At 37.0% G+C, this 14,008-nt stretch overlaps 1 protein-coding gene across 6 annotated transcripts in view; it reads right to left on the minus strand.

The window, feature by feature from the left end:
• The window catches only part of UTRN (utrophin), a 366,002-nt gene that overhangs the window by 41,669 nt on the left and 310,325 nt on the right, over positions 1-14,008 (minus strand). For all 6 annotated transcript variants that reach the window (XM_026066463.1, XM_026066461.1, XM_026066459.1 and 3 more), the window contains 4 exons: positions 11,720-11,805; positions 5,664-5,821; positions 3,175-3,341; positions 508-619 (listed from right to left, as the gene is read on the minus strand). In XM_026066463.1, the coding sequence (XP_025922248.1) occupies positions 508-619; positions 3,175-3,341; positions 5,664-5,821; positions 11,720-11,805 (523 nt within the window). The remainder of the gene's footprint in view (positions 1-507; positions 620-3,174; positions 3,342-5,663; positions 5,822-11,719; positions 11,806-14,008) is intronic.

Below are 14,008 nucleotides of genomic sequence, written 5' to 3' on the forward strand. Positions count from 1 at the left end.
AAGCAACGCTTGTGCACCTTTAAAACATTAAATTACATTACTAAAACATTAAATATTGTTTACTAGKGTATGGCAATGGTAAAGCAAGTCCATTTTCTTCGACACGCTCTCACCCTTACAAATGGTGCATGTGTGTGTCCGTGTGTACATACTACAATTATATTCAGTACTCCAGGTTTGTTTCATAGAACAAAAATGAAGTTATCTCAGCGGTAGATACTGCTACCCTCTTTCTACAGAATCCAAGCACTGCCCCCATAAAATCAATAGCACTAGTCAAGTTCCTAATGAATTTCAAAGAGAAATGCAGAAGGACAGGCCCTGCTAGATATTTTGTGTATGTATACATATACACACACGCACACATACATATACTAAAAAATAAATAAACAAATAAAAATAAAAATCCTGAAAGAATAGCTAGGTGTCAAAAAACTAAGAAGAAATTCTAGACCACAAATAATGCAAAAAAAGACCCTTAGGAGTGGTCAGTAAATAGGTACTCACAGGTATACAATACTCCACCATTGGGTAATGCAATTTATGCCCCTTAGCTGTACGGCCAGAAAAGAAACAGCTCTGGCAGACGTCATAGTTGAAATGTTTTAAGCTTCGGTACCTATGGAGACATTAAACAAAGTGATTAGAGCTTCCTAGGTTTAGTTCTAACATTGACTTGTTATTAAGCTTCAGGAGGCAAACGACCCTTTGAAATGGTGTCCTCTGCTTTTCAGCAGCACAAGGGCAGAGTGGGTTTGTCAGGATTATGTGGGAAAGCACCTTGATGTGCGGCAGTGCATGAACGGGGCAGGTCGCTGCAAAGAAGCCTCACAGCTGCATAACCAGGGGCACCTGTGCCACCGCAGCAGCTCCACTGGCAACAGGAAACCCACAGCCCTCTTAGCACTTTGTATGACTTTCCTACATGGCAAAACGCACTTCACTGCGCAATTAAAAAGAATTTTCAGCCTTTAATGCCACAGAGAGAGCCAGTGTGAATGATCTATCATCCAAGTCACTTGGAAACAAAAAGTCTTACACAATACAAACTTACAGACAAAATCTAGGAAGGGGTCAGCTCTACAGATGAAATGCAAAGTTTATAATTTCAGAGTTTAAACTGACTTAAGATTATGTTGCATTAATTTTTTTCTTCTCTTCAGTCATCAGTTGGTATCTCAGAAAAAAGTTTATAAATCAGAGTGGTTTAAGTTTACATGTTTTTATATTTACCAGATGTTTTAAAYGTTTTTACATCTTTTTGATGCTCAGAAATTCTAAACTCATGAATCAGACCCTAAAACTCCTGAAACTTGCTTAAAGTTCAGGAAATACAAAATAACATAAAGTTTAAAAATTAAGTAGACTTATTTTAAAAAAAATTTTACTTTTTATTTTTTCACTAAAACTGACTAAAGCAAGAATTCAATTCTATATTCCACCCACTTTTTTTTATAGTATGCTGTTCTGATTGGATGAGGTTATATGATTAGTATGAAACTAAAATGAGCTAACTGAAGCAAATTGAATAGGTACTGAATAGTTAAAGTTTAAATTTAAATTGCTTTCTGAGAGTTGTTTTCAGCACCAATCCACATTTTTCCCCTGCTGAGTTTTATGCTTTGTTTTGCAAGACAATATGTGTGTATAAACGTAAAGGTTCACTTTTAAGGATGCTGATGCAAGTGTTTAGACTCTTTATTCAGAGCCTGTGTGTTAAATGGCCACATCCACCTTCTGCTAAGATGGGAGATGCTTTTGCTGTTGCAGATCTCTAGCTTCATCATAGAAATGACTTAGAGTGAGTCATTCTTTTGTCCTCCCTTCTCCTCCATGCATACTCATGTTCTTTTGTCTTTTATCTCTATGCCCTCCTTTTTCTTCTCTACACAAGAAAGGTCAGCACAGAAAAGATCCATCTGTCCTAACTTCTGCATCTAAAAGTTAGGTATCTACACTGGGGCTTAGTCACCCTAGGCTCCCTCAAGCCTTAATTAAGAACAATCTAGAGGAATTTTCACCTTATCTTAAGACAAGCAACAAAGTTTGATCAAATTAATTACTTCTGGAAGTACTTACATCTCTATATTGATAGAGAAGAGGGTCACCAGCTCAGTCTTAGAAGTCTGACTAAAGCTAGTATGCCCAAGGCTAGGTGAAATGAATCTGACCCCAAGATTCCTATATTACTGTCCTTTAGCACAACAGAGGGAAGGAAGAACAGAAAGCATGGGGAACAAAAATGACTCATCTGCCTAGACACCCTAAAAAAAGCATTAGAATCACTTATAAGAGAGACTGCCCTACATAGCTCCTAAATAATACATACAACTTCAAGACCACAACAGAGCAAAGAGTCTCTTATGTTTAGCTCTTCTCCCTTACTTTGTTCCATATGCACTGGAGCAATCAATATACAAATGCATGTAGGTCATAACAGAATGCACAAAGGAACCAACCATCCAATGTCCAGTGACAGTGTTTATAGTAAGATCATACAGTTTAGGAGAATAACAAAGAATATCCCTGGAGCCATTTTTTCTTTAAGAATTCACAGGCTTCCTTTGAACAGACCAAAGTTAGATTATGTTCCGTGCTTCCAGACAGGAATTGTGCAAGTCTCATCACAGTAATATATCAACATTTGTGCCAAGCAAGGAAAGATTGCTGCTGAAGGGTGATTAAATAGTGGCTAGTATGAGCTACTTTATTTCACAAGCATTATTTGCAGAACAGTGCAGAGATGTCCAGTCTGTCTGTCTTGAGTCCTCTCACTCTGCCTAAGACATAGATATGAACAAACATACATAATTTTTCTCACTGATCAGCTCCTTTTGGTGTCATGCCTACTGAATACACAGGTGTATTTATACTTCATTTGCTACTTACTGGATCCACCGATGACAAAATACTTGATGACAGCACTCCCTGCACCCTTTCTGTCACAGACCCATTTGGTACCTAACAGCAGTACTGTAGGAGACAGAAACTAAGTGGCTCACATGCTCCTGCAGTGAGATCCACAATATGAGCAGACTACAGGAGACAGATCCCATCTTAAAGTAGGAAAACAGTGGAAAAGCAAACAGAAAAAAACTGTTTTTGTTGGAATATGTAAATCAGTTGTAAATCAATTTTCACAAAAACCCTGCACCCAATTGCCCTCCCTCTTACCTGAAGCCAACGATCGGACATTCTTTGCAAATGTTGCACTTGGCCTGATGTTTTGCTGTTTCTGCAGCTGCCACTCTGTGTAGAACTGGTAGCCATACCATAGACTGTGGCTCTAACTGCATCCAATCTATAAATTGCTTTACAGTAATTTCTGGCTTATTGTGGTTCTGGTGAGCAAAAAACAAACAAAATAACAATAATAAAAAAACCCCCACAAACATATTTTCATTAGAATTCAATTCCCCAGAAGAAAACACTACTCCTGCATCAATTTTTTTCCATGCCAGGTTAATGTAAAACCAGTTACAGAAAGAAAACAACTGAAGTTGGTCAGTAAGAATACGTAAGAGTAAACAACTGGGACAGAGGAGACAGAAAGTAATAAAGAAGGAGCAGTCCATAATAAAACCACCTTTGAACCAAAAGGACTTGAGAAACAAGGAACAGAACACTAAGGGGAAGAATGTTTTGCATTTTTGACACACCAGAAACATGGTGGTCCTTTGACAGATGGATACCAGATCACTAAAAGTCAGTACTGCCTGCATGGGTCTACTAAGTGCCAAGAGACTCGAGAAAAATTTCTTAATTATATTCTGAGCCCATGGTACTCTTTCAAGTTAGCATGCTAAATAAATAAACAAGCAAATTAAAAAATATAAAAAAGAGGAAAATATATCTGCCACTGTATACGCAAACACTGAGAATACAGTACAGTTAAAATATTAATACAATTGTTTTAGGAAGCGAACAAACACGCTTCTGMATTCTCTTTAAGTTGTAATCAACAGAGAAGCCTGGCTAAAAAGGAACTATATTAATCGTATTTTGCAGCAGTAAGAACAGAGGTTGTCGTTCTGAGCTCATGGCAAGTATGTAAACACAACTTAAAATGAAAGTTATTCTTGAACAGTAAGATTTGACCAAGAGCACCACCAGTATTATTAATCTACTCATAATCCATTTAGATCCTTGCCAGTTATGGAGCAGCAAAGAAGAAAGGAATAGGCAATAATGTGCTTTACCCACTAGCAAAATACTTGTTTTCACAAGGCAAACCCTGAGATAGCTCTGACACACAGTTGCACACTTGATCTGTGCTCTCCTACAGACCAGCAATTGAATTTGCAGCACTCATTTGAGATGAAGGATGTAACTGCACCACTGGTATAATCATGATGCCATACACTGTATTTAAACAATATCTTGCCAGTATGCCTCACCCATAATTGAACAGCATGGGAGATGGGGCAGATCCTCAAGGGACATAAAGATCATTCCTCTGTGACACAAAATGTCTGCCACTAACAAATAATTTACTTCAGCATGACTTGAACCACTTGAGGTCAGCAACAGATATGTCAAGCACTATATCTTATTGTCTGAAGAAGCAATATTAAAACCTCAGGGAGAATCTTATATGGTTAATTTTGTCAACCAACTTCCATATGAATCTAGCAAATTTATTCATGATTGGGACAAACATTCTTTCAATTACAATCATCTTAGAGCCCGGAAATATACCTAATAGTTCTGAAAAAAAGCTAACAACTGCATTTTTCACAGCACTGTATGAAACCATAGAAGTGTCTATAAAAGAATGGTGAAAGAAAAATGCTCTAAAAGTTTTCTCTAACATTCAATCTGTTGGATTTAATACAGTCACAAATATTATTTAAAGTCAGGAGTTTTATATATGCCATAGTGAATTTTTAACCCACATATAGTTACTGACAATGCTCAAAGCAGTCATTTCCTCAGAAATAATACACTTAAGCAGTATAGCTATCACTATCAGTCAGAGCCTCAGGCTTCCTTGACAAGTTCTGTGTTAGGTTGTCTTTCATTATAACATCCTCTTTTTTCTTCCCATCTTCTTTAAAATGACAGATGCTCCTTGCAGCTTCATTAACCCCCTGCATGTAGTATGGAGCTGAACAGCAGGCTGAAGACAGCTTTATTCTACATTCTAGTCTGCTGCATAAAGGCTTATGATACATAAATGACTATGCTTGAAATTTTGTACATCTGCAAGCTCTTTCATGAGCAAAATAATGCTAAATAATTTCCTGATGCACAGGGTCAAAAATTAGTATCAACATAATTTTCTTGTTCTGTTGAGATTATGCCTTGTTCCAACAGAGAAAAGTATGTTGTTCTTGGAGCATCAGGTTGCTTTGAAAGATGCAAAGCAGGATAATTGGCTGCTACAAAAAGTTTTAACGGCATTTGGAGCTGCCAATATTGTCATAAACATAAGGATTTATAAATTCTTTCTGCTAGAAAGTAATTTATTTGATCTGCTGAACAATAAATCATCTTTTACATGTGCATTTTAACAGTAACTTCCCACACTTACTTGCTTATTCGTTTCTGTTCAAAAACTCAGTGGATGTTTTTAAATTCCTCTCTTCTTTTTGCATCACTTAAGAGTAAATTCTAGGTCTTCAGGAACAGGTTTTTCCACGTGAAGGTTTTTACCATCTTACCTGTTGGAAGCAGCTCCGGACACTGGGTTCAATATTACTGCCACCAAACGCTGCCACCTCCCCCAGCTGCCGTGGGATCTGGATAGCATCGTGAAGCAGCAGGCCGAGTTGCCTCTGATCACACATTTCTGTGGGGCCTGCCACTTCCTTGAAGAGATCTGCAACACAGATGAGAGGCACGAGCTCCTTTCGTTTCCATCTACTCTCCTTTTAGGCACTAATACTGCAGCTGAAATTTTGTAATTTTTGTAATCCAAACAGAGTTACAGATGGCCAGCTGTCCCATTCACAATAGTTCAATTTATCTTGACTATTTTGACTACTTTTTCTTGATCTGTAAACAAATCAGGAGTGTCAGGCCAAATAAATTAAACTATATGGCTTCTTACAGTATCTCCTAATAAATTTACACAATAAGTGTAACCTATTGTAGTTCTTGATTTACTTAGGAGCAGCTATGTGACAAAATAAGAGAAACATCAGAAAATCAGAATAGATTTTTGTTTTAATCCAACATTACTTAATTTTCCCCCTAATATTTACTAGGTTTTCTTTGCTATCACTAGGGAAGAAAACAAGTGGTATTTCAGGAATTCCTCCTTTATGCCAAAATCTAAGCCATCCTTGGGTTGGTTAGGGACAGAAGCACACATGCTCTGATTGAGACTAGAAACAGCACAAGTTGGAGCTGGTCGTATGAAACGGCTTAAAGCAAGAGCAGCAACCAGTGACATAACTCATGCTTAACAGCAATCATATTTGCTTCTTGGATAACCACACCGACTTCCATGTACTTTCCTTTCACTGATTCCCTTTTCCTAAGGTACACATCAAGCTCTGCAGCATAACTGGAAGTACTGGGATGACTGCAATAAAAGAAAAAATTGAGGCCAAAAGGATTGAGAAAATTGTTCCAGATCCAGAGACTTCCTGGGAAGCACAGTAGTTTCTCAAGCGGAATGCTGGATGGCATACTGCTTGAATCATTTAAAAATCAACAAATGCATGCACTGTCAAGTTGTTTTGGGGAAATGATTCTGTATTGATTACTGGGAATGGATGACAGATCCCAACATCCTCACAGAATTTTTATTTCTCCTTTCTCTGCGGCATTAGTTGAATGTTTCTGCCTAAATGCATAAAGACTAACAAGGTGGACATTCAAGATGTTATTAAATCTTTGCAGTTGATACCTGTTCAGAAGAATGGAATGGAACGTATACACACCTCAGGTGCGTATATATTATATTTCCAAGGTTTTGGAGATCAAAGTCAGAAAGATAGCACTGAAGTAGTTCATCCTCATTCAAACGGCATCCAAAGGGCTAAAGAGGCTTAGGGGAAAACTGTGGCTTGTTGTATCAAAAAGTGATTTAACATTGTTTCAAGTAGATCCAGGAGTTATGACCCCAAGATTTTAATATTTGTAAGATAAGAAAGCTTACAAAAGTATTAAGTAGAAATGGAGGAGTCCACTTCTGCAGAAGTGCTATAAAGATGCTCCTGTGGCTCCATCTACTTATGAGTCATGGTATAGTATGAACTAAAAGGACTGACTGCAGTACAGGAAGTAAGATTTCTTAAGTACTGACTTTCTTAACAGTTTTAAAAGTGGCAAAAACACAAAGAAAGAAATGTGTTAAAACTTTTGGCTAAAAGTTTTAACAGAAGTTAAAGCAAGTCTGCCAGTAATCCTTGATTTATTCATGATCTCTATAGTTCTATACATTCATATTTAGTCACAAGATTAATCTCTCCTGAAAATACCCTTATGGTTGGTATAAACTACAGAAGAAATAGAAGTGAATGCTTTGTATTCTTTCCAGTTAGCTTTTACATTTTCCTTTTGCACTCAGTGGTTGGCTTCAATTAAAGCTCCCAGCAGTTTTAAAAGAAAAAAAAAATCCACTTGTACCATTCCCCTACTTTTCATCTCTCTTACCAGAACAGCCATTAATAGATTAGAAATAAATAAAACTTTAAAATTCAGTCTGACTGCAATTCTGATTGAGAAATAGACAAGCTTTGTTCAGAAATATCTAAGAGAAACTTTTTTATTACACTCTGTAAATTGTCCTTCATTTGGAGTAACTGTCAAGCTTTGCCAGCGTGCTTCAGAAAGACTGGCCATACTTTTTTCTTTGCAAAAGTGGCTGAGGCAGAGGAAAGGATTTTCATAAAATAAAAGTCCAGCTGACCAAATTAATTTCTTACATTTTTTTGCCCCACTCTTGTCTATTTACACAGATGCTACAGCATCTCCAGCACTTAGTGGTGAGGGAAAAAAACACTGACAGCAGTATTCATAGGTCTAGTACTGTACGGCTCCAAACTTATTTTGCATTTCTAAATCCTGGCTAATTTTTTCCATTGCAGTTGGAACAGTTTCCCAGTAACTAAGAGTCAGATTTGAAAAATCGATAGGATAAAAAAGGCCTCACCTACTGTTTGTTGTTTCTGTTTGCATCTGTCTACAGTAGAAACTGGCTCTAAAAGAAAAACAATTCACTAATCACTGTGGCTGAGAGGAAGATGAAGTACTTTCCTAAGCCCTAAACCTTTGACTGACTGGGAAGCTAATAAAGAGAGGAAAACGATGTGGTAGGAGAAATAAGAGGGAGAGCTATCAGCTAGGGCTGATACAAGTAGGAAACCAGCAGGTACCACTGAAGAGCTTAAACTCCTCCAAAATGCACCACTTCAAAAAAAGAAGAAAAAAGAGAATCCACCCAAACCCAAAGTAACATTGGCAGCTCTGCCATAACCAGTGACTGCCCAAGTGCAAGGTGTTCACAGATGCTCTCCCCTTTCCCTCAAAACACTCAATACCACTGCTGTGCCATACAGGAAGAGAAGCGCCTCAGCTAAAGGCACAGAAAGCCTAAATGCACCCTGTCTGGCCAGCAGCCTTAAATTAAGCCATGAGCTGCACCCTGGCAAAGGAGGCATGCTGACAGCAGCTCTGAAATGGCAAACATGCAGCAGGTGAGCTCGTTTTAGCTCTGACAGGGTGCACCCAGACATTATACCTGCCACTGCAGAAGGGAATCCCCTATGTCACCCACGAGCAATGCCAGAAGCCACAAACTGAGCACTCTTACAAATGGAGTTTATGCTCATATGCATACATATTATGCGAGGTTTTACATATATGCACACATAAAATAAGTTTGTATTTATATAACGTTAAACTGTATCAAAGGACTCTATCAAAAGGACAAGAAGGATGATTGCAGAAGCAAAAGGCAAGCTTCTTCAGACTTGAGCCACAGGAAAAAAAAACGAACAGAAAATAAAAGATCAGTTAATCTAAAATTAAACACAGCCACACACTAATATTTGGGGGATGAGAGTCTGTAGGACTCAAACTATAGCACAGCTGAACAACCTGAAAAAATGCAATTACTGGCTGGTATGCAGATATTGCAAAACGTGCAAAAGTTTACTACTATTTCAGTAGAAATTGGATAAACTGTCCACTACACACACATTTTGTCTCTTCTGCTGAGGTTGCTGAGCCATCAAATCGCAAACCTAGCATTGTCAAACCTGCACCATCCAAGCAGCTGCAAGGAATCTAGTGACAAAGACTCCCTAATTACACTGAATATGGATTTAATTAGAAATATACAAAAGAGAAAATGTGTCATCATTTGTTCATATGCATGCTGTACAAACAGGATGCACATTATTTTAAAGTATCACAGTGTTATTTCCAAATGGTTTGAAGATTTGCAACATATACCAAGAGATGATTTTGATACAGAAAAAAAAGAAAAAAGACCCACATTGCAACTGAACTAGCTCTTTCACAGTAGAGATTTTTCAAGTAATCCTTCTCATTCACCTCAAATCTTATATTTTTTATGCATTAAGTGATACGGCCCAAAGCCTACAGACTAAATAAAACATTTCATGAATGTTTTCTGTTTCACTTGCTGTTCCGTCTGGGCTTCATGTCATAAATGAGCTCCAGGTAAGAGCAAAACACACACAAATGTACTCCCAGATGTTACAAAGTACTGTGACTTTTTTCCACCTCTAAAGCTTAGGAAAAGGGAGGAAAGATAAAATTCTTGTTGTCCCTTCCCTCAACAAATCCGTATCTGTGAGACAGCATTTGTCCCCTGACTGCATGACCAGGCATAAAATCTGCTGTGAATAATTGTACATGCAAATTTAAATTTTTATCAATGTAAATRCCTGCTTATATGATTGAAATTTACTTTCCAAGAACATTTGTGACACTAAAATTGAGTGGTTAAAAACGTTCCATTTTTCTGCGATATTCAGAAGTCATGTGATAGTGTATGAAGAACTGATGGTAAAAAGAGCAAAGAACAATGAGCACTATTTTGTTTATTGTGTTCTGAACATTTCAGAATAAAAGCAGATTGCTAAAGCAAGTAATATGTTTTGTCATGCACATTATCTTCTTTTTTTTTCTTCTTTTTCTGTTCCATTTTTTAAGGCTACATCTATAACAGCAAATTAAACAGTGTGCCAGGGCCTAGGGCCAGATGCTGGCATGTTGCCACTTGTATCAGTAAGCTGTTATAAGGGGATCCAGCATGCTTTTGACCAAAGTCAGCTAACTCTTACTCCCAAAATACCCAGGAAAAACTTGAGAATAAGTTAGGGCCCAGGAACATTTCCAACAAGTAGCTCACATGTGGCCACCCTGTTCTGGGGACTAAAGAAAGTTTAATAATATGGATACAGCCAGACCACGTCACTGGCCTCACAAGCAGAAAAGAAGCCCTAGACTATTTACTCTATTAGCATAGATGTAGCCAGCTCATGGGCAACAATTATGTTTGTAGGTCCATTCTTATTCAATTCTTATTCAAGGGAATTTTATTCATGTATCCAGGCACGTGCTTAAAGTTAAGCACATCCTTAAATGTTTTCTAGAATAGGCATTCTTTAAGGAGGCTTCAATGTTTTTTCTAAAGTAATTGGGACTTTTTTAAATTAAAGATTCGTTCTCATGTCAATCTTGCAGCCTAGCGGCTTAAAGAAGTTTAACTAAAACAAAACAAAAAACCCCCAGAAATTTCTCTGGCAAATACATCTAAAAGGGTATCAATTGAAAAGATCTTATCTGTATTGGAAATGAATGTGCAATCAACAAAATTCCTACTAGTTTTGGCAATGAATGTAATTAAAGGTGGCTGCTAAGAAAATAATGTAGATAGAAAAAAGCTTCATTNAAAAAAAAGGAAGAAGCCTGATTTCCCAAAAAGGGTAAGAGAGAAAAGAGGCAAATCACCTGTATTGGTAAGATGACATTAGCACCCCTAATCAGATTATCATAGTATTTCATAAAGCCTGTGTCTCAGTACCCCAGAAAATATGTTTCTTCAAGTTGATCCTCAGAGGTTAATCTTTGGGAACGTTAGGTAGAACATACTTGAATAAATGGTCTGCTTAAGCACTCTACAAAAGATTTAAAGTTTCATCCAAAAGTTTTTATAATATGAAACTTGCCTATTTTACAACCAAATACTGTGACAAGAAATGCTTCTCTAACAATACAATGTTTAACACATGGTCAGCATGGTCTGTGCTCTGCTAAAGACTTCAAATACAACTTTTCAGTGTCCGCATTGTTCGGAGAAGCCTGGGATTTCAAACGCCTCAGAAATCCCTAGAAGAAATATTGTCAAAAAGGAGAGGCAAATGTCAGAATCTGGCCTGAAAAAAGAAAAACTAGAAGGCAGATAATTCGTATTAAGCAGCCGTATTTGGGGTACTGCTCTTCCTTTCAAGCAGCTTCTCCTTAATTTCTTGAAAACACTTAATATTTCCAAGCAGAATTAGTCAAATAGAACACTTCTCTAGCTTCTACATAGCAACATTTTCCTTTGTTTTGGATGGAGTGCAATACTGTGCATTATGATGGTACATAATTGAAATCAATACTTTCCAGTCAGGACATAAATCCTGACAAAGGCATGAGAAATGGTTTACTACAAATTTTGCTATGATGTGTAATAATAATACACATGACAATTATATAAATTAAACATTTTATAAAGTATTTTCTTACTTACATCTGTACTTCTCTTCCAGAAGGCCCTTAGAAAGAGACATCAAGCCAATCTTGAGGGACTGCACTCGAATTTTTCCAGTTCGGCCACTGAAATTACAAAGAGCAGACAATTTAATACAGTTTAATCTTATTACAGTCCAACTCAAGTCTATTCCAAATGCAAAGTCACTGGTGAGTTCTACTTCAACTGTACTTCAAATCTCAAAACAAATTAACACTTCAAATCACGTTAAGAATGCTTCCTTTAAAAAAGCTCAACTCACCTGCTACACGTTTACATGTCAAAACAATTCATATTATTCCAAAAGGGTTGAGATTTAGCCCTATAAAACCCACAGCATGATTTAATAATGTGATTTACACACAAAGAAGTACACAATGAGTACACAGCAAGAAAGCCTATTTCTCAGTGTGAAAGAAGGACTACAAAATAAACTGAATTTTCATACCACAGGAATTCATTCTTTTTGTTCACTTTATTTTTTCCTTCTATATTTGAAATGCTATGATGTACATGTGCACCAGGATGTAAACAGCCAAACACACGCAGTAATCAGAAGATGTGGAGTTGTTCTTCTTTCCAGGCAGCATGACTTCAGGCTCATGTTGCCCAAAATGAAAAAAAAAAAACCCAAACAAACAAACAAAAAAACCCCCAAAAACCCACCCCAATTCAAAAAACCACAAATCTAAGCAACTTGAAAACAGATAAATGGGTTCCAAAGCATGTGATTTTAAGCCTGTAAGGAAAATACTATTCAAACAGATACTAAATCAATAAAACCAGGATACATGGAAAAGGACAATCTTAAAGTTCAAAAGCTCAGTGCAAGAAACAGATTCTTAAAAGATCTGATAATTTCTGCCCTCAAAAGCTGAAAAATACCATGCAATTTGTCTTTAGATTAGACATGGCAAACAGGTCATAAAAAGGGTAGTTAAACTGTATATAATTATACAGAAACTCCTGTACTTAAAGGTTAGCTGGGGCCTTCACCAGCAAGTAAAATAACGCTAGAACTAATATCATCCAAACATTAGCTCCGTTTTGTCATGCACAGTGATATATCCTTTAATTACTTCTGGAGTAGTTATTAGGCATTGCTTTCTGTCCTCCCCATTCAACGTATGCTCTGCTGTCTAATTTACTCCACAAATGCTGTGCTGAATACAAAATTATTAATTTACTCCTGGCTTCTCAGTAAATTAGTCAAATGCCTTACAAATATTAATGCATTTGTCTTCACAACCATCACCTAATCTTGTGAGACTAGGCAGTATTATCTTCTCTATTTCACAAGTTGGAAAGAGGTACAGACAAATTATTGCCAAATTAATAAAAAGCTTCCATTACTTTTACTGCCTAGTTTGAAAATCAGGAGCCAATTTTCCAGAATGTTATAAAAGTGCCAACTATTTTATACATTCAAGCTTAGCTTCAAATTACCTCTTTCAGTCACAGACATGACATCATTCTGGCATATCCTGATTCGTAAACGGCTCATTTTGCAACCTTGATAAAGTTCTTTCACCAAGCTTCCCTGTGCAGAGTTGTCTAGGTTGTAACTTTGTATACAAATGAAAAACAAAGCAGAACATTCATTTGGGTTTGATTTAACTCAGGATTGACTACAGCATTTGCTTACTAAAGGTGGGAACTCAGGAGAACTTTGCAGCTAAAAGTCAGGACACATGTAAAGGCCTCAAACTCCTTCAGATTTAAGCAGGTTGTTACAGCCACTGTGAAAAGCTTCCTCAGCACAAAAAACATTCCCTCATTAAATTATAAACCAGAGTTCAAAAGCCTGCAATATGATATTTTTAAAGAGCAATTTCTCCCTAGCCTTTTTCTTGGAAACAGCTAACTGTTATGGCTGAAATTACATATACATTAAACAAACAAACAAACAAAACCTATAGATAGATTTTGTGGCATTGAAACTTCCAATTCAGTGATTTAAATTAATCCAGTTTACAGAATCACACAATAACTGAGGTTGGAAGGGACCTCTGGAGATCATTTAGTCCTGTCAAGGTGCCTCTGAATGGCAGCACAACCATCTAGTTGTGCTGTGTGTACAAACACCTAAAATCAAGGCCTTACAGTGGCAAGTACCAGGCAACTTCTTAAAGCTTGAATTCATACAAAATGCAAGGGTCAAGTATTTAGAGTTCAGTGCCAGCACACTATTAAGATACACTTGTTAGAGAATATCGGACTGAAGCTGTCTAGAATTAATCGCTTAGCATAACTTGCTTAGCATTAGTAGCTAAATTTGCTGAAGCCTTA

The sequence above is a fragment of the Apteryx rowi genome, unplaced genomic scaffold (assembly GCF_003343035.1).
Source record: "Apteryx rowi isolate R43461 unplaced genomic scaffold, aptRow1 scaffold_241, whole genome shotgun sequence".
NCBI classification, from domain to species: Eukaryota; Metazoa; Chordata; class Aves; order Apterygiformes; family Apterygidae; genus Apteryx; species Apteryx rowi.